This window comes from Pithys albifrons, chromosome 15, assembly GCF_047495875.1.
Source record: "Pithys albifrons albifrons isolate INPA30051 chromosome 15, PitAlb_v1, whole genome shotgun sequence".
Lineage (NCBI taxonomy): Eukaryota > Metazoa > Chordata > Aves > Passeriformes > Thamnophilidae > Pithys > Pithys albifrons.
Window position 1 is genome coordinate 2,744,512 of NC_092472.1, and position 21,497 is coordinate 2,766,008.

At 51.7% G+C, this 21,497-nt stretch overlaps 1 protein-coding gene across 8 annotated transcripts in view; it reads right to left on the minus strand.

Annotated features, from left to right (window-relative positions):
- Positions 1 to 828: 828 nt before the first annotated feature.
- PCDH1 (protocadherin 1) overlaps positions 829 to 21,497 on the minus strand; it is a 55,826-nt gene continuing 35,157 nt past the window's right edge. For 7 of the 8 annotated variants that reach the window (XM_071570641.1, XM_071570640.1, XM_071570644.1 and 4 more), the window contains exon 5: positions 829 to 1,795. In XM_071570641.1, the coding sequence (XP_071426742.1) occupies positions 1,410 to 1,795 (386 nt within the window). In that variant the 3' untranslated portion in view covers positions 829 to 1,409. Of the gene's footprint in view, positions 1,796 to 3,599; positions 3,643 to 21,497 lie in introns of all 8 variants that reach the window. The other variant, XM_071570643.1, reaches the window with a different exon arrangement.

A 21,497-nucleotide genomic window follows, 5' to 3' on the forward strand; every position in this document is an offset into this window, starting at 1 on the left:
TGTCCCGACTGGGGAGACCCTTGAGGGGCAGTGGGTCCTCTCCCCATCACCCACACAGTGTTACCCTGGCTGGGTACCCTGCACGGGAGTTGAGGTTGCCGGGGCAGCGGGGACCTGCTGGGGAGACCGGTGGACCTTTGACAATGGAAGAGAAAGCTGGATCCCGTGAGAGTGGCCCTGTGGCCTAAGGGCAGCGGGAGTCCAGCGGGCAGGGGCTCGGTGGCCCCCGGTGTGACCCTGAGACAAAGCTCCTCCTCACAAAGGCAATGGTGGCTTACAGGCGGATGGGACGGAGGACCAGGGCATGGCACAGCCGCCTCATGGGCACCCCCTGCCCCGGAGGAGGCACGAGGCGATGGGCTGAGACACCACAGCCGATGATAACCTCCCTGCCAGCAGAGTCGGACTGAGGGCTTCTCCGGACCCAGCCGGTCCCTTCACTGGGACATCCCCTCCCCGGACCCAGCCGGTCCCTTCATGGGGGGCCTCCCCATCCCTCCTCCACCCGCCAGGTGCAGGGCCACCAACAGGGAACCCACCCACCCCCCAAAAGCAGACCCCACCTATGGCACCGGGCAGTCCCTAGGGACCCTGCAGCTTGTGGGCACAGTGACAACGTTCAGAAAGAGATCCAGGCTGAAAAATAGCAAAGTCCCTACAGTCCAGCTAGGATGCTGCCCCTCTCCTCCAGCTCCCCAGCTGCTGTTTCAGGAACTGGTCACATCTCTATTTACAATATAGAACATGAGTGTGGGCCGGACGCTGCGCTCCCAGGGGCTCTTCCACGCAGCAAACCATTCAAAGCTGGAACTTGCTCCCTGTGGTTTGTTTTTCTTTTCTTTTTTTTTTTTTTTTGTTTTTCCTCTTTTTTTTCTGTGTTTTTTTTTTGTTTTGTTTGTTTTTTGTTTAAATGTCTTTTTGTTTCAAGGACAATAAAAAGTTTCAATCAGGCAGGACTTGAATGTCATTCCTAAGATTTCATATTTACAGGAGTCTACAGCAAAGAGACAGGCAGCTCACTCCCCGTGTGCGGGGACACCCCTCCTCCTATGCCCCAGGAACTCCACCAGCTCTGCGTGGACCTTTGGTACGTAAGCCCTTCTCCCCAGCCGTGCCCTCCGCACCTGGAGCCTGCCCAGCCCTCCCCGGCGACGCAGCAGTTCGGAGACATGCACCCACAAGTGCTTGGAAATTGGGTTTCGGATGCTTTTCAGCCTTCCCACCCACCCCCAGCCCCAGGAAACAGCGGGTTAAAAAGGCGCTCCTCTCATCCCTGCCTCGCCCTGCCCTGCTCTCCGCAGAACCCACTGCCTGGAGAAGCGGCTGGAGCCATAAAGCATTGAAGGTTAAAATGTTCCTCTGGAACTGGCCTCAGAAGCGCGGCTGCTCCCTGCCCCTCATGCCCAGCCTCACAGGTAGATCTCCCTCTTGGTGGTCTGGGACGAGGGGGTGGTGGCTGGCTGGAAGTCCGAGGTCTGGGTGAGAGGAATTTCCTCCATGGGAGAGTCCTTGCAGGGCTCATGGCTACTATTGGAGAAGGCACTGTACGTGGGGAGCAGGCGGAGGTTGGCCATTTTGGTGCTGCGCTCTTCTGAGAGTCTGGGGCTGCCATTCCCGACTTGCTCTTGACTCCCTCTGTCTTGGTAAGGCACAAAAGTGGAGAGTTTGAGGGCGTTCTTGGGCCTGCGGCTGGGGGAGGACTGGCCGGGCATCCAGCAGGTATCGGAGTGGCCAAACTCTGTGCACTCCCGGGTACAGGTCCCAGTCATGGCTACATCGGGCAGAGGCCGGAGATCTGCGGAGAAGCAATGGAGAGCATCGTTATACACCTGGGTACCACCAGCTTGGGATGCGAGGATGGAGCACAGGGATGAGCAGCAGAGACTGGTTGTCTCTGTCCTAGCCTCACCCTCCAGCAATGGGAGGGGACAGCTGGACCCACAGACACCCAAGGGAGCTGGACCCACAGACACCCAGGGAGTGAAGCAGAGCTGGGAAGGGAACTCAAGACTCCCATCCAAGGTCACAATCTCAGCTCCTCCTGCACAAAAGACCTCCCTGCAGCAAGTCTGTGCAGAGAAATGGGAGGCAGAGCACAGAGAAGAGCTCACCAAGCCCACCACCTTGGAGACAAGGATTGCACAGGAGGTGCTTCACAGCCTGGATTTGCACAGCAGGGGACACGCTGCCACCAGGCCTGTGATCCCACCACCTGGACCCTGCAAGACTCCGGGAACTCCCTTGGTCCAGCACCTTTGGGCACCACTGGCAGCTTCACTATGAAGAGACGGAACTGCCCTAAACACAGCTTGGGTCTTCAGAACCAGAAGCACAACCGTGTTTCCTGAGCAGGATCCTTGGGCAGCCCTGCCCTGCTCACATCAGTAATGCCAGGCCACCTGCCAGACTCCCCAGGCACACATCAGCAGGAGCCACAAGCCCAGACAGAAGTCCTCGGGCATCTTCTGATCTCCTGTGGAGTCTGAAATCCTTGAGCACAGCAAAGCACACATGGGCAAACCCATGTCCACCCCCAGAGAGGCTGGACATGCCCATGAGACCTTGTCCCCAAGCGTCTCTGTGCACCAAACATCTGTCCCTGAGAGAGCCTGGTATGTGAGGGCACCAATAGCTCCCTGCTCCCAACAAACACAGGATCACCAGTTACACCAGTTCACGGTCTGGTGTCCTCACATACCAACCCCAGGCACTACAAGATCTTCTTGAGCCTTGGCCATGTGTCCTTGACAGGGAGTAGCTGTTTCAAGTTTTCAGAAGTCAAAACTTGGCATTTCCATGCAGAGGTGTGTCCCTCCAATATCCATTCCAGACAGAAGCCATTCCTTGACTTCTACCCCAGTTTGGGACACAACACAGTACCCTGCTGCTGCCTGGGACACATCACTGCCTGCTACCACAAGCACCTGAGGGCAGATCAAGCCTGGTGCTGATGCTCAAGTGAAAGGGGAGGCTGTTCAGCAGATGTCCCTTGCAGTTCCCAAAAGTCCTCTCCATCTCTCCACCCAGGAGCTCACTCTACAGTGACGAAGACTGATAGAGGGAGATGCTTGGGAGCTCTGGGACCCGAGATGTGCAGGGCAGCCCCCTTCCCACCAGTTACACACTGGTACACACAATTCCCTCTTCCCAAGAAAAGGAAAGACCTACTGGTATTCCCTCAGCCCTGGGAAGAAGCAAATCAGAGCACCAGGCTCCTCCTGCTACCAGTTCGGGACTCTCAGACACAGATGTCTCCATGTCACCCTGGCACAGCTTTCACACACAGGCAACCCTGGGATGCAGGGATGGGCTCTGCAGAAAGTTCCATACAATGCTGGGAATGCTTAACAAGAGTCACAAGTGACAAGGGCATGAAAGAAGGGGCAAAGTTAGCAGCAAACCAAGGTGTGAGCATATCTTGCCCTAGAACAACCCCCAGTGCCTGTATCCCAAATTCTCAGGTCCTCTGGGGTCTGAGGCACCCCAGATTTTCCCCTGGTTCCTGAGGGGGCCCTGACCCCCATGCTGGGAGCCGCCTCATCCCGTCCCCTGGCACACATGGAAGCTGTGATATCCTGGCAGAAGCCATACGGACATACCTCAGCGCAGACCCCCTTCACAGCCTGCTCCGCTCAGGGGACTCTAATGAGGAGCAGAAAAAGGACGAGAGGGTCACATCAATGCACAGCCCCACCTCCACACCCCCCCACAGGATCTTCCTGGACCCCTGATCCTCTGTCAGCCCTCCCCATCACACTGCACCGAGTCCCAGAGCAACCCCCTGGTCCCTGCTGTCTCAGGAGTCCCTTGGCCTCTTCTGGCCCTGCTCCAGCCTCCTTGAGGCTGCTTGGACACCACTGCTCATCTCTCACTAATCTCTCCAGCCTTATCCCAAGTCTCCCTGGAGCCCACTGGCCTCACACGTGATCCTGAGGCAAAGCTTGAACCCACCTGGCTTGTGGCACCCCAAGCACAGGTGTGCAGAGGGACTGGGGCTGTGCATCCCACCACAACACACACACACATACAGATACAGCCCAGCAGGATGTGCCAACATGCTCACACACCACCAACAGAACAACGACCTTGAGGGTAGGGGACAGCCATGCTCACACTGCGGGGACAAAAGCAGGAGCTCAAAGCATCACAGGGGACAAGGCACCAGCACAGGGCAGCACGAGAGCACAGCTTGCCAATGTATGTCTTTGAGGTCATTCTCAGGGCTGGCCACAGACCAAGTGTCCTATTTCCCATGGAGCTGCCTCATTTCTCTCTCTCCCAGCTACAGCTGGAAAGCAAGATATGAAACCAGAGGCACAACAGCTTTGTTTTCATCTCTATGCAAGTCAAAGCAGAGAACAGAGCCTCAGTCTAAGATGATCCATCAGGTCCTCCTGTCAGGACAACACAACATCTTGGTCAGTTTGAGGATGCGTTACATTGTCTTTCACTTCTGTCCAAGAGGAAATGTTGCCATCTCTTTCTCACCAGCTTTCGTACTGCACATCATTTCCCCTTCTAAAGATGCCTTGGGCTCCCAGGGCAGGGAGTGGATGGGTGCCATCTCTTCTTCCTCTGGCAGGTGCTTTGCCGAGTCCAAGGAAGGGACTGGCAGGACCGAAATAAAATCTACCTCTGCAGTGAACAAAGCTCTGGTGATTTCCTTGTGCCAACAGCAGCTTAGAAATGGCAGGATCAAGCAGGAACGCTGTGTTCAGGGTCTTTTATTCTGGTTTTCCCATTGTCTGTTTTTGGCACTAAAGCCTTTTTCCAGCGTTGTCCCCTCGTTTGCAGTGTGATGTTGGCACCAGAGCTGCTGGAGGGACTATTATGTGCCATAAGCACAACTCGCTCTGCTTTGAGAGCCCAGGAACAGAGCAGGGGGCAATTCCTGAATAGCTGAGATTTAGGGCAAACATGACCCTATGGCCTAATTCTCAGTACATGCTGGTGCTTCACACTCTGTTGTGCCATCGCTGACAAGCAGAAATCTTTCTTTGGTGGAAATTTTGCCTACAAAGTGCTGACTGCGGATGCTCTGCGGGGTGGCGAGGTGCCCACTTTACCGTACAAAGGGTACTTGGGATTCCAGATCCCTTCTCCATCCCAGAAATGCAGTTTTGTGCCTCTGAACCCCTGAAACCCCTCAAAGTTCCCAGGTGATGAAGAGGATGGCCATGCCCTCTCCAGCATCACAGCATCCTGACTACTCAAAGTAAAGCTATGCCTGTGCAGCTGCCGTGTTTTCCTGAGCTTTGCCTGCTCCGAGGGCTGGCCCATCCTGTGTTATCCTCGTTCCATGTCAGAAGGCTGCACTCCCCAGCCAGGAGGGCTGTGTGGTTGGTTGGACATTCACAGCCCTCACAGCCTTCCGGATCCCCTCTTTGCTTTGCATTTCTCTGGCATCCCCTTGTCAGATGCCTCATGGTGCCACTGGGTGCCTCCTGGTGCTCTCCTCAGCACATTGCTTAGGGATGAATCAAGGCTAGGAAAAGTGGGATGCCTTTGATTTTTTCGGATGAAAATGGGGCACGGTTGGGGTTAGACAGCAGGATGCACCCTGGGCCCTCGCTCTGACTGGAGGAGGGGAGGCTCTCCAGAGCTGTGGCACTGCTCTCAATGCTGGAGTGGCTGTGCCCATCTCCTGCCATTCAGGGCACCCCTGCTCTTTGTGAAGGAGACTGTGCCAGGTTGTCTCCTCCGGGAAGAGGCACATATCGATGTTGCTGCTAATTATTCCTCTCTCTCTCTATCCCCACCCAGAGCAGGAACACATCTTGTTGCAGCCACTCAAAAGGGCTCCTCTAATGACATTATTGCTCTTAGTGAGGGATTTCAGCAGTGAACTGGAGCACTGTCAGGGATGAGACAAAAGCAAGCGCTTCCCTCTCCTGCAGGAGCCGTGCAGAGGTTCCTTCACCCACTCCAAGCCAGGTAGCTTCAAGCAGAGGCTGAGAGCCAGCCCCAAGCACATTTTTTATGCCACCATCTGCAACATCCACAGCCTGGTTTGGTTCTCCCTTGTCTACCATTTGTGTCAGCCAGCAACACTGTCTGGGTGAGCAGGATTGATGCAGCACAAGAGGCCAGACCTTGCAGGTGAGGGGATGTGGGGGAGCAGCTCTGGAAGGGGAGGCAGTGGGGCTGGGACAAAGCAGAGCAAGGCAGAGGGTGCAGAGAAGCCTACAAAGAGGAGGAGGGAAGCACAACATGCTAGGAGGGACTGAAGAGGTTCAGTGGCATGGAGAAATGCAGAATGAGAGTGTGAGGAGAGCAGCTCAGAGGCAAAGCAGGATGTTTTTCCCAAAGTGTTAGATCAGAAAGTGTCACCTTCCTTATCTGGGGAGAACATCAGCCACTAATTTCAACCACCTACCCCAAAAGCAGAGCCCAAAAGCCCTTCACCTCTGCTACCCTTGTGGGTAAGGGATGGAGAATGGCCCACAGTACAAACTGAGGTGCAAGATGTTCCTTTCAAATGTCCAAGGCGTTCCATTCAAAGGTCTGTCTTTCAGGCAGGCAAGGAGGCAGCTGAAGAAGGCAGCTTTGCCATCTCAATGCCCTGCTGTGGACACCTGGAAACACCCTTTCTCCAAGCCACTCTACAGGGCTCTACAGACCACTCTGGCACATCCCTTATGGTGTGACCTTCCATGACATCACATCCCAGCAGCACTGCCCTCCCTCCCCGTGCAATGGGAACAGCCTCTCTGGTGCTGTTCTTTCCAACAACTCCCTTCCTACAGCACAGCTCCGGGCAGTGGGCACCATTTTCTTACTCCCCTTGCTGGTGTTGTTCTCCTGTGCCATCGCTCCCTCCAGGCACTGCTCCCCAGAGTGCTGCTCCCCACAGGCCCCACTGCCCATGGTGGTGCTGCTGCTGGATCCCGTTCTCCTGTGCCAATGTTCCCTACAGGTGCCACTCCCCTGCAGCGCCACTCCCTACAGGTACGGCCCCCTCCAGCGCTCTCCCCCACAGGTACTGTCCCCCACGGCGCACCTGCTGAAGGTGCCACTTTCCCGTGGTGTTGCTCCCTACAGGTGCCATTCTCCCTGCAGCGCCATTCCCGGGAAGCGCCGTTCCCCCACGGCGCTGCTGCCTACAGGTGCTGGTTCCCCATGGTGCCACGTCCTCCAGGTGCCATGTTCTGTGCTGCTGCTCCCTTCAGGTATTGCCTCCCACCGCTGCTGTCTTCCCTCCAGGCACTGCTGCTCCAGTGGTGCCATTTCCTCCAGGTACCATGTTTTACAGCACTGTTCCCTCCAGATACCACTCCCCTGCGGAGCTTCCTCCAGGCACCACTGCTTCTGTTCTACTCCCTCCTCACTACACCCTAGCATACAGCTCGTTGGATTGTGTCCCAACACCCCATTCCTTACACCAGCAGCCACATTCCTCTCCTCTCCTCTCCTCTCCTCTCCTCTCCTCTCCTCTCCTCTCCTCTCCTCTCCTCTCCTCTCCTCTCCTCTCCTCTCCTCTCCTCTCCTCTCCTCTCCTCTCCTCTCCTCTCCTCTCCTCCTCTACCCTACCCTACCCTACCCTACCCTACCCTACCCTACCCTACCCTACCCTACCCTACCCTACCCTACTCTATCCCATCCCATCCCACCCCACCCCACATGCCTGTGCATCCCAACACTGCTGGAATGAATGTCCTGCATTATCCCACTCCTTTATTTACCCCTCTCCATGCCAGACCCAATAGCCTGGAGGAGTCCCCACACACTGGCACCAGGAGATACTCAGCAGCTCAGTCCTACCTGGCTCAGCTTCCTTTGGTTATCAGGAGCCCAATGGCTCCTTCCCAGCATATCTTCCCCTTTCAAGTGCTTTTGGGAGAGGGGAGCTGTGCAGTAGGTGGCTGTGGGGCCATGATCTCCTTTGCAAGGCTCAGACAAAGGTCCTCCTTCATGGTCCCCAAATGAGGTGGGGACAGTCAGTGCATTATCCCAGCAGGAAATCATAGAATATTCTGAGATGGAAGGGATGCCAAGGGTCCTCAAGTACAGCTCTGAACCCTGCCCAGGACACCCAACAATCTCACCATGTCCCTGACAGGATCATCCAAACACTCCTGGAGCTCTGGCAGCCTTGGGGCTGGGCCCACTGTCCTGGGGAGCCTGTTCAGTGCCCAACCACCCTCTGGGGAAGAACCTTTTTGTAATATCCAACCTAACCCCACCCTGACATAACTTCAGGCCATTCCCTTGGGTCCTGTCCCTGGTCACACAGAGCAGAGATCAGACCTGCCCTTTGTGAAGAAGTTGCAGACCCCGGTGAGGTCTGACCTCAGTGTCCTCCAGCTGAACAAGCCAAGTGACCTCAGCCACTCCTTGTATGGCCCCTCCAGACCCTTCACCATCCTTGTGTCCCTCTCTAACAGCTTTCTGACACTTTGGTGCCCAAAACTGTCCCCAGAACTCAAGGTGAGGCTGCCCCAGTGCAGAGCAGAGCAGGACAATCCCCTCCCTTGCCTGGCTGGTGACGCTGGGCCTGATGCCCCCCTGGACATGGCTGGATACCCTTTGGATACAGGGTGCCTCGTATAGCTCCTCAGCATATCTCCTGATTCCTATCTCACACGTGGATGTGCCCAGAGCTCTCCATCTCCAGAGCAGCACAAGCACAACACCAATTCCACTTTCCAGGCCTTGGGGGAGGCTGCTGGACCGCTGCCCATTCCCACAGCAATGCTCCAGAGATCAATGAGCACAGAAAGACTGGGAGCTGAAAGCACAAGGGGAGAGCTCCCTGCAGTCCACGTCAGCCCCTATTTTTCCTAGTCTGAGCTAACATCATTCCCCCCTACCCATGCAGACGGTTTGCAGGACCATTCCTAGCACTACAACACCCAGACAGACGGCTTCAGGGACCAATTCTAGCACTACAACACCCAGACAGATGGCTTTCCAAACTTAACACCGTCACTACAGCACGCAGACAGATGGCTCCTGGTATCGGAGACCGACCCGCCACTGCCCATAAAGGTGGTGACTGCAGCTCCACGCCACACCTACAGCTCTCAGGGCAATAACAAGCAACACTCGCTCTTACAATAAATACTGAGACATCCTCAGGCTGGTGCCAGCACACAGACGGATCTCTCCTCGGCACTGAAGTCAGGAGATATAACACACATAGCCATCTCCCCCAGACCCTACAGCACTGAGCATCTCTCCCCTCTTGCTAAACAATAGTAGCTACACACCAGCACAGACAGCTTGCTCCAAAGTTAATGGCCTGTCAGCCCCCAGATGTGCACACGGATCAAACCATGGCCTCTGGAGTATATTACAACACACACACGAGCTGCAGCTCCACGGCAAATGACTTCCCAGCTCCTGCCAAGGGTATCACAGCAGAACCGGCACGTAACGAATGTGGACAGATGCACCCACCAGCCGCAGCATCACCGGCACAGGTAGTGCTGAACCACTTTGTCAGCAGTGAGGGCCTGAGTCTGGGCTCCCAGAGGACATGTTCTTCCCGTGTTTGCAGGAGCTGCAGCTTCAGGAACCACCTCCCTGCTGCAGCTACACCACAGGCAGCTGTGTGACAGTGGCCACATCGCCACAGCAACGGCAGGCAGAGCACCCAGATGGATGTTTCTGGACACTGATCGTGTTCCTGGAGGGATCAGGAAGGGCTCACAGGGCTCAGCAACACACTGTGGTACCCACAGGACTCCCAAAATCCACATCTGCCCTCCAGCTTCACTGCAATCCCTTTGATACTCAGCAAAACAATTTCAATCCTCCTATAATAGATTTTGTGTTTGTGGTGCCACTTACATGATCTTCTACCCTGGCACAGTGGGGCTTCAGCCTTCACTGGACTATAAAAAGCAGAATTACTACATTAAACTACTGAATAATTATGTTAAGAAGTACCTTAATAGGATTACAAGGTTCAAAGGTTAGGAAATGCCAAAATTAGGATTGTCCATGTCATCTTAATTTGCTTCATAGAAGCCTGCCTTGTGATGCAGACAGAGTTACACTCTGGTGGGAAATACTTTTCTTGGGGTCCCTTTATGCCTCCCACACTTTGTGTGTCCCACAGAGAGGACAGAACCACCTGGGAAATATAACAGGCTTTTCAGGAAAAAAATGCTTTGTCAATAAGACTCTGCCCCAGAGGCTGCAGAAACTGGGGAAGGTACAATGAAAGGGTCAAGAGATCACAGAGAATTGCTCCTCTAAAGAAGGGAATGGAGGTTAGGGGTGTTGTTTTCCTAATGAGGAAAAACTAGCAATTTCCTTTCCTACCTCCTTTTGGAAGTGAAATATCTGGGCAGATTTCACTGGCACATTTCAAAATATTTTGTACGTGGCACATGTCCACTGTGAAAAATTGGGTCCTTGCAATTAAAACTTGCAGCAACTGAAACTGAAATTGGATGATGAGTGTTGCTGGGCAATCCTCTTCACCCACATAGAAAACAAAGAAATCCAGTTCCAGAATGAAATCCTGATTCCATTAATACCCAAACACTGTCCTCTGGCCAAGCAAGAATTTCTCATGACACCTACAGACAACAGACATTGCACAAATAATCACCAGAAAGGTTGAGGAGTCCTGCAAACCAAACTCTGCAATAACCAAACCATCTCCTCAGCCTCACTATTTGCTCCTGCAACATCCAGCCCAGGTAAGTAACAACTCCTGTGGCACCTTTAGGAGCACACAAAGGTCCTGACAAGAAGGGGGCAGTGGAGCCCCTCTTCCCTGCCTGCCGGTGGAGAAGGGACAGGTGGGAACACAGGGCTCTCCTGGCTTTTGAGCTTCTCTTACAAGGGCTAATGATGGTTATGTAAATACCATCAGGGAGCAGCACCACCTGCTCTCCCCGGGGGCTGCCAGCTCATGCATGCCTTGTATGCGCATTCCTGCTGTCCAAATACCTCCACAATTGCTCCTTCCACATTCCCACCTTGCCTTCCCTGATGGATGCCTTCAGTGCACAGGATTCCTCCCGGCAGGGGTCCCAGCCTGGCTCTGTGGGGATGACCTGTCCGGGTCTCCAGTTAGAGGCTCCCTGGGGACACAGGAATGCCTGTTCCAGGGCTACCTGGCACACTCAGAGTACTGGCCAGAAGGGGCCAGGCCACCAGGAGCAGTGTCACCTGTGCTGCTGAGAACTCTGGCCATCCACTGACCCAGTGACACACAGTGCCACAACTGAGATGCCCTTGCCCAGCCCTCCAGTGTAATTGACTCTCCAGCTGCATCTGGGTGAGTGACAGGTGGTGGCCCTAATGGCACCAGGTCCTGGAGAGCTATTGGTCCATGTCATTATGGGTTGGTGACATACAGTGCTCCTCTTACCCCATATCCACAAGCTCCCAGCTCTCGGAGCATTACTGAGACACCTCATGCTTCTGGAGGGGACTGGAGACTTGACCCATGGCACATTGAGACCTGTGCTCCTGGCCCTGCTCCCAGGGCTGGGAACACTCACAAGCCATGGAGTGTGTCAGAGCAGCAAATGCTTCTTACAGAAGGAACCTGAGCAGCTAATCCTTGAGCTTTGCTTTGTGTTTGAGCCTGTGAAAGGCTGGGGTCTAATCCTCCCTGACCTCTTCCTGCTGCTCAGTATATGGGGCTGGGGGAGCACACAGAGTGGTCTTCTCCAGCCCACATCCCACACACACTTCCAGGAAAATTTCAGCTTCCCATTCCTTGGGATTGTCATGGTAGCCTCCATCTGCTGCAGCCCACCACTCCATACAGCCTACCTACCTCCAGGGGTTAATCCTCCTCTCTAGAGCTTCTCAAAGCTAATTAGAAAGAGCCTGGGCAAGTGTGGTGGCAGACACCACTGCACTTATCTCCCCACTTCCGGGGCTCTGCCCTTATCATTTAATTAAAGCTGCAGTCGTGCTTCCCTTCCTGGCAGCAGCTAATCATGGAGGGCACTGGAGCTTGAGGCAGCCTCTGCCAGCTCGCCAGGGAAGAAGCAGAAGGGCAGAGAACATGACCCAGGAAGGACAATAAAAGGGAGAAGAAGACAAAGAAAGAGTCCCTTTGTGTTGGCAGCTCAGGGACTGGGAGGGTAGTGAGGGACCCCAAGCTGCCAGCCCTGGTGCTGTGTGTGTGGGGACACAGGGTCCTCTCTGCTCCGGGTGGACTTCCACAATGTCAGCCTGGGAGTGAGTCAAGGAAGCTGCCTTGGCTGGGAGGCACCACAGGCTGGATCCATCTCCCAGGAGGAACAGGAACCTGGACTCCCTACTTGCCTCAGAGCAGGTCTCCCACAGAATCACAGATTCACGGGAACGTTTAGGTTGGAAAAGACCTCCAAGATCAACGAGTTCAGCCACTGACCAACTCCCATGTTGTCACATAGCCCAGAGCACTGAGTGCCACATCCAGTAGTACCCTGAGCACCTCCAGGAATGGGGACTCCGACACCTTTCCGAGCAGGCCCTTCCAATGTTTAACCACCCTTTTCATGGAGAAATTCTTTCTGAGGTCCAATCTGAATGTCCCTTGTGGCCATTTTCTCTTGTCCTGTCCTTTGTTCCCTGGGAGAAGAGCCTGACTCCCCCAGGCTCCGCACTCCTGCCAGGGAGTTATAGAGAGGGAGAAGGTCCCCCTGAACCTCTTTTTCCCCAGGATGAGACCCTTCAGCTCCCTCCCTCCTGGTGGCTCCAGACCCTTCCCAGCTCCATTCCCTTCCCTGGACATGCTCCAGCCCCTCAGTGTCTCCCTTGCCGTGAGAGCCCAGAACTGGATACAGCTCTGGAGGGGCTTCAGAGAGGACATTCACTGCCCTGGGCCTGCTGGCCACACTATTTTTGATACAAGCCAGGTGCTCTTGGCCTTCTTGGCCACCTGGCCACACACTGGCTCAAACAAGCACATTACTGCTCCCAGCAAGGCATCCTTAGGAGCACCCTGACACCAGAGCACGTGCGAGCCACAAGCCCCAGGGGCAGAGCAAGCCATGCTCAACCCTCCCACAGGAAAAGGGCAACCCACAACATGCTGTATCAGAAGAGAATTTTCTTTGCTATTGCCAAAGAAAATTGGTGACCCCCAGAGAAGGGGTACATCCAGGAAGGATGCCATTGAGCAACAGGATGGATGTTAATCCAGAACCAGGAGGGATGCCCAGCAAGCAGCAAAGTCACAGAATGGCTTGGATTAATAGGAACCTTAAAGATCATCTTGTTCCACCCCCTGGCATGGGCAGGGACACCTTCCACTATCCCAGGTTGCTCCAAGTCCCATCCAACCTGGCCTTGGACATTTCTAGGGATGGGGCAGCCACAGCTTCTCTGGGCAACCTGTGCCAGGGCCTGCCCACCCTCACAGGGAAGAATTTTTTCCTAACATCTAATCTAAACCTACTCTCTGTCAGTGGGAATCCATTCCCCTGATTATTCCCCTGATGCACAAATCCTGGAAATGCTGTTGTTTGAAGGCCACACAAGGTTGTGTGGGCGAAGCTCCCCAGGAAATGGTGCTGGAGGACATTCAATGAAAGACTCAGTCGTTTTGGGGCAAGCAACCCCCAACTGATACTGAGAGCTTCCATGCCAAATTCCACATCTCTCTTCCAAAGCATGGTTAAGCTAATGGGTCTTGAAAAGAAATTCTCATCATCAGTTTGTTAGCAGGGTTGAGGCAGCATGTCTTGTTCTCAAAACCCAGCTGGAACAGCTCTGCTAAAATTTAAGAAAAACAGAAAAAGAAATCAACCTGAGGGAAACCCAGCATGGAAAATTGAAGCTTCAGTGCTGGAAATCAGCTGAAGTGATAAGCAATCGAAAATAAGTCTGTACAATACAAAATGTCAAGCAGCCTGAGGCTGCACAGTCTATAGAATGATCCTCCTTGCAGGTTCCAAGAGCTGCTCCGAAGGCACAGCCTGGCTGGGAGATGTGTGTGTGTGCTTGGCACGCTCCGAGCAGGAGGAATGGAGCCATCAGTCCAGCCCTATGCCAGCACTGCACAGCCCTTCCCTGCTCCTGCAACTCGGAGCACAAATCTCCTGAGGAGCAGCTGAGGGAGCCGGGGGTGCTCAGCCTGGAGAAAAGGAGGCTTGGGGGGGACCTCCTCACTCTCTGCAACTCCCTGACAGGAGGGGGGAGCCAGGTAGGGGTTGGGATCTGCTCCCAGGGAACAAGGGATGGAATAAGAGGAGACAGCCTCAAGTTGTGCCAGGGAAGGTTAAGGTTGGACATCAGGGAAAATTTTTTCATGGGAATTGCTGTCAGGCCCTGGCACAGCTGCCCAGGGCATCAGTGAAGTCACCCTGGAAGCACATGGAAGCCATGTGGATGTGGCAGCTGGAGACATGGGTGAGTGGGGGCCGTGGCAGTGCTGAGGGAACAGTTGGACTTAATGATCTTAGAGGTTTTTCTAACCTTAATGATTCTGTGATTCTATGAAAAGGGTGGTCATCTCCCACCACCTGCTAGTTCCTCAATCCTCCTTGTGTCCTAATCATATAAGCATTAACATACAATATTTTAACTATTTTTAGTTAATTTTCAGCAAGGCCAGTTCTTTTGCTTCACCTACAGCTGTGCAGCCACATGAACAGCCAAGGAGTGAACTGCAAGGAGCACCAGTTCATGTACACAGGGCCTTGGGAATACTGGTGAGGCTTTAGGAGCCCTCTCTGTGTTTGCTCCTTGGTGGCTGCCTTTCATTGTTCCCCTGTATTAAAGCTCTTGTGTCAAGGAGAAAAGAGCTGGCGTACGCATGTCTGCCTTTGAACAAAACCATTGTTAAGCTCCATCAACAATTTAATAATCTTTCCCTGGCAGGACAATGGATGGAGGGAAATTGTTCGTGCAGGGGGGCCAGTAGCCACACAGCAAAGAGCTGTTCGAGGCCTTTGAAGTCACGTAGGTGTTTAACTGACAAAAGAAATCACAAGTTTATGAAAAGGGCTCGCCTCAGCAAGGGGATCTGGAAACAAAGGAAACCCAGACCACTTGGAGAGAAGCAGAGCAGGCAGAAGGAAGAGCCCTTGGAAAAGAGTCAAGCCAAACCCCAAGGAAACCGGGAGAGGAAATGACAATATGGATTTGCATGCGGATGCTTTGTTTTCTTCCCATGGATCTTTCCCGGGCTGCTAGATAGTGAAGTGAGCACACTCACGTGTCATTTCAGCTCTTTTACAGTCTGTTCTGACTGTAGAAACGTGCTGGTTGCCTGAGCCATCGTGCAGACACTGAGGAGGAAGAGGCCAGATCCCTGCTGGAATTTGTAGGGGCTGTTTGAAGGATCAGGGGATGGACACTAAAACCAGGGCTGATGCTGAGAGGGAAATGTCTGTCTGATGACGGAGGATGGACACACAGCCTCAGGGAACCAAACACACTTGAAATCCAACATACAGCAATTTTGTGAGCATTAGACCAGCGGTACAGTAAGGAAACTTTGGAGGAATGAACTGACACAAAACGAGGACATCTGACTGCTGATTGCTCAAAGATCAAGCGCAGCCCATGCAGGAGAGCCTGAACCCCTGAACTGCCCAGCCCCTTTCTCTGCAGTGAGGAGACGTGCCACAAACCCAGCTGAAAATGCTTGTTATTGACGCCTCAAACGCCCACAGACTCAGTCAGAGGCTGAAAATCTGCAGTGGAAGCAAAACAGGGAGAGATTCTGTGGCTGGCACGTGGCAGAAGCAGCATATGCACTGGTCAGATCCTCCTGTGGTGCAGCCAAAATACATGGCAAGGAATCGACTCAGGTGGTTAACATCTCTGAATTGGACCACTTGCCGTGTGTCTGGCATGATTCCCACCCAGGCACTGAAAGGACCTGCTGCCTTGATGGCCAGGGTTGGGGAGAAGTCTCCTCCTCCTGTAAATCAGGAGGTATCAACACCAGTGTAGCTGGTGAAAGGAGAAACCAGGGATATGGGGAGGTTGAGGAATGGGGCACGTAGGCTATGGCTTGTTTGGGAAGACCCAGGAGAAAAGAGCACATCCTGATAAATACTGCTCTGCTCTATATTTGTTATTAGAATGGCAGAAAGATGCTCTTGTGGGAAAGTGGGAAAAAGATGGATAATCACTTCTTATAGGGAATATCAACCTCCAGCTACCCCTGGGTGCTGCAGTTTACAGGCTGCTGGAGGTTAGATGCAATAAAGTTTGCACCACTCGAGGGAGATCTGCCAGAGGCTGTCCTAAAGGCACCAAATGGATAAAACACGCCTTAAAGAGCGAGTGAGGATTAATCCTAGTGCCTGAGATCTGGGTGGGATAACTGGGATCCATCATCACCAACTCACGTTAGAGGCAGATTGGCAAAGGGGATTGGCCAGCTCTGTCACCCCCAAAGCACGGCACAAGGGGACAGCAGGATGATCACGAGGAGATTTTGATTTCATGGTCCATGAGAGATGTATGAAAATTTCCAGAATCAGTCCAAGGGCATAATTTCTAGTGATTATTTTTCAAAAGAGAGATGGTAACAGCAGCTCTGCTCCTCATGCACAGTCTGTAGCAATACGTGTGCAGCATTGAGCAAAGCAGCGTGTACCTGTTGGAAAGAGCAGCACAGACCTGGACAGGGAGAGAGCTCAAAGGGATCCGTGATTTGAGAGGTCCAGGATCAGCAATTGACCCTTTGAAGGAAGCTGTTCATCATCATTAAAGAGGTTTATGTCCCGAGGGAGCAAGAGGCAAAACAACACCAGTCCTGTGCCTTTACAGTGTGGGTTAGCACAGAGAGAGAAAACAGAGCTTGGGGGATGAAAAATGGGATGTGTGTGGGTGGCAGGGTTTACCTGCAGCAGGGAACTGCCTGAACATGGGAAGGGTTCAGGATCTGGCTGCTGAGGGAAGCTGATACGGGGAACAATAGCCTGGAAGCCGCATTGTTTGCAGGAAAGGCAAGATATTTGCCTTCTCTCACTGATGTAGTTGCATCTCTGTGGGGGACCCTTCCTGTGTGGTTAATAAGCAGCAAGATGCTAGACATGGAATACACAATTCCTTTTGCTTTTATTCATTTTCTTTCTAGATATAATAAGTCTTGCCTTTGTCAAGATCCCTGTTGTCTGGGTAATTTCATCTAGAGATCCTCAAGGAACAGAGATCTCCACATCACTCAAAGTTTAATATCTTGGTTTTAGTTGGCATATTTTCAAGTAATAATTTATACAGCTGAAGAAGAAAAAAAAATGATTACTTATGTCTAATTGGCATTACACTAATTACCAGCAAAATACATCAGGCAAATATCACATCTACTCACTCTCTGTCATTTTACATTCCCTGCTCCATCTTCTCTTTCCTCAGCAGCTATAAAACAACACGACATGCCGTTCTGACACATCCCTGAACAAATATCAGATCCTAACCCTCTCCTCCTTTCTCTCGTTGCCTCCTTGTTTCTCCCCTTCAAAATAAGGTTGTTCTAAATCAACCACAGACACATCAACTGATGGAGAACTGCTGTTTCTGTGGACCTGTGTCCCCATCCTCCAGCATCCTGCTCTTCTCTGGATTCCTTCCCCAGCCTCTCCCAGTGTTTCTGGTACAGAGGGTTCATAGCAATCCATGTAAAAACATTTTACCTTTTATATCTGAGTAAGTACAGAACACAAACTACAACAGAGGCACACGTCTCACACATGGGCCATCTGAGCTCAATTTTCCCTGGCTCACAGCCTTTCTACCAGTTTACCCAAAACTGGCTTAAAAATGAAATCATTTTAATGTGACAATGCCAGTTTTACACTGCAGAAAGGGTCACAAGTGTAAATCTAAGCATCTCCAAGACCTGCCATGAGGAATGTCCTCATTGTCAGGCTTGTTTTGATGTTAATCTGCTTTCACCTGGTTTAGAGCAGCTCCCTGCCAGACAAGAGCCCTGGCACAGTTTGGGGTTGAGCACTATGGAAAGATCCTTCACTGTTCTTGACCCCCAAGTCCAAGAACAAGATGTGGCTGTTTGGTTTTAATGATACAGCAGCAGAAGGAGCACGCACTAAGTATCCATCAGACCTTAGGCAGTCCTGTGCTTCCACCAGTGAGGTGCAGCCCTCCTTTTCCACAGGGCAGAAGTGCATCACAGAAATTATTTGGGAAGCCTTGTACCCAGTGCAAAGGTAAAGCCCCTTCTCCATTGCGCTGAGCCCCAAATAACAACATATATGGACAACTTGTCACTGTATGTTTCTAAGATCTGCCCTGGGAAAACCCTCCAGCTACAAGGCACAGAAGTTTCCCCTATTTCTAAAGGAGAAAGATTCATATCTTCCTCAGACCAGGTGCTGGAAAGGAAGCCCAGGTCCAACCACACTGCCCAGGGAAGAAGGACCTGCCCACCACGTGGCCTCTCCACGCCGCGTTGTGTCAGCCCCGTGCCTGAGCCCATGGCGTGGCTGCATCAGCTCACACGAAATGAGCCCTGGTTCCTGCCGGGGAGGCTCAGCTCTCTGAAAGGAGAGGCAAACGCAGGGGCTGATACGGTTTGGTAACCTCTGAGTCAAAGCAGCCTATCCCTGGGATCGCTCGCCACATGCCATGACTAATGTGAGATTTATGGAGTGTCCTCTCTGCGAGCAAAGTGAAGAGCTGGCGTTACAGCCACTTAATGGAGGTGACTTCAAATCAGGATGGATGAGAGCTTGTGCAAAGGAGACGGGAAGAGAGATTCTTTAATAGTGAGAGCACAAAGGATAAAATCCTGGGGAAGAGCGAACAACTGAGACTGACATTTGACCTGTCTCAGTAGCAAAGCTCCCATTGATTTCACTGGGGACAGGTATGAATCCCTTATCCTCTATCTCATGCCGATGAGAGGGATTTTCCATGTGAGGGATCTGACCGATCCTTCAAACTCAGACACATGCTATTTTTATGAGAAAGAAAATACAGTGTGAAGTCCTCAAGAAGCTCAAATGGGAGACTTTGTAAGCTTCTCTGGCATTAAGTTTAAATCCCCCACTAATGCAGGTCCCCTTACATGGGCAGAGGCACTGCCAAGCAGGTTTATAGAGACATTCAGGAGCATTCGGAGGCAGATAAAGGGGAAATAACTGCGGTAGATCACACAGGAGCTGGAAACGGCACGTCAAATTACTTCAAAAGGAGCTTTCTAAGGAAGCAGGTCTTTGAAAACAACAAATAGTCTGAGGCTGCTGAGGGATCCTGGTTGTCTGTTGCTTTTACACTTGGTCGCTTTTTCTGGTTTAGACGTGTTCGAAACCTGAACGCCGACCTCAGTTCCTGCAAAATCCCTGCTTCCTGCAAGTTCAGCGCTTTGTGGAGCCACGGAGCAGCCAGGTTAGGAAAACTGCTCTGCCTGAAGAGTAATATGGCCAAAAAAAAAAGTGATCCAGCAAAACTTCAGCCTTATCAGCTCCCCAGTCCAGCTGGCCAAACAGCTGCGTTGGCACAACAGGACACATGGCACAAGGATGAGCAAACCAGGACAGAGAGGAGGGGACCTGCCTATTTTGGCACTTCTGCTACCAAAACACATGGAGGGTGCTGTGGCTTATCAACAAAAATGCTCATTAATTCCCATTCCTGGCTCTTCTCTGTGGACATCACATGAAGTACCTCTCCAAAGGCAGGACACTTAGTCTCAAGCCCTGTTCAAGTGCTAATCCTAAAATGTGGCAGAAAACACAAAAGAAGAGTCCCACGGAGCTTCATTCAAGTCCCCACTCTGAGGAATTGTCCTCTCTGGAGAGCAACATGGTACAAGGGAAGGACCCACCCTCTTGTTCCCATTGCGGATCTAATTTGGAAAAATTCTTCCTGTAACACAGTTTAACGAACTTGAGTTGAAGTCATGAATAGTTTGAGTATGACATAAAGTATTTTTGGAAAATAGGCTTTATACCAAAGAAGGGATGTTTAGATTTGGTCCAGAGATAAGAATAGCTGTGCATGACCATTTGCATGGACATTTGCATCGGAATTTGCAACAGTTGCCAGGCAAAAGTAAAATATCAAGTCCTGTGTGGACTTAGTTCCATATTTTAATATCAGTGGGGAACAAGAGGGCATGTCCTGCCAAGTGAGAGCTACAACCTTTCCCAGGTCTGCTGAGATGAAATGGTGGTATAAAGTGTTCTTGCCTTGGTCTGGAAGAGGTACCTGATGCTGTTTGGTCTCCCAGATCTGGGACACTGGGAAATCCTCCCTTCCCTGGGACAGCAGAAGTCATCCTCCCTACATAAGCTCATTTATAGTTCTCAGACAAAAAATTATACTTTCCCATCTGTTTGCAGCTGATTCTTTTATGAAAACTCCCAAAGTTTGCCATGGAGCCGACCAAGCCTATTGAACAGGGGTGAGTGTTGGCAAAGAGTAAGGTGAGTTTTGGGTCAGCAGCTTCCAGCATGTTCTCCAGGCCTGTGGTCTCTGCAGTGCTGCCCTGTAAATCAGCAAATTTAGAGCAGGGTCACCCACCTCCCTGAGATGTGCCCTCACAGTAGCACAGGGAGAGGATCATGTTGGGTAGGACTTCCAGATGGAAGAAAGAATAAAGATTAAGAAAAATGATCAGATTTTCTCCATCCAATAAGTTCAGAGCAGAGTGAATGTGAAGGGCATAAAACAAATTGGACAACAGTCACTTAATTCCATCATCTTGCCACAGACAGCAAGAGGGAATGGAAGAGCTCACAGGATCACAAGCAATAGCAGAAAACTCCAAAAATTCAATTTTGAATGCAGGAGGCACACACACAGCCATGGGGACCCATATATTCTACAGGAGAAGGCACCTTCCTACTGAAATATGGAGCTTTTTGTCTCTTGGGCATTGACTCAGAATGACTGTACTGCCCAGATCTTTCATAAGCACATAATGGAACAACAGTTCAGGGACAGAAAGGGTGAAAAAGGAAATCACAATCCAACAGGGAAATTTGGTTTCTTCAAATAACTCCTCTAAAGATGTCCAAGATCTGCAAAGGATCTTTGGAGAACTTGAGGACAATCTTATATGTGCACTACTACATAATCCTGTGAGGCAAGAGAGACACTGTCAAATAAATTATTAAAGCTATTTTGGACAACGTCTGAAGAAAGTAGCATCCTTCTTAGAAGGTCTTGAGAGGATTAAAGGCATTCTCTGTAGCTGGTAGCAATGTACTTGTTAGTCTGGGGAGGGAAAAACAGCTGTACCCTGTTTACCCTGGGATCCTCAGGACAATTAAGGAAGGTGACCTGGTTGACGTGGCGTGACACAACTGCTCTGACCTGAACAGCTCTTTCGTAAGAGTTTACCCAGACAGGGCTGCTGGAAACTATGGAAAATAAAGAAATAGGGTGAGAACGAGTTTGAAATTACAGCTCAGGCAGAAATGGCGTGTTGAAACCAAGATGGTGTAATCCATGGCCATTTGCAATCTGGTGGATGTTGTCTCTGGTGATAAAAATCTTTTCCCACAACTCTCTTCAGCAGTGATTAGGCAAATCAGGAGCTGTCTCTGGGGATGAACCAACATTAAGTGTGGAAAGTAGAGAAGCTCCCGATTTCTTATAAAGAAATACAGATG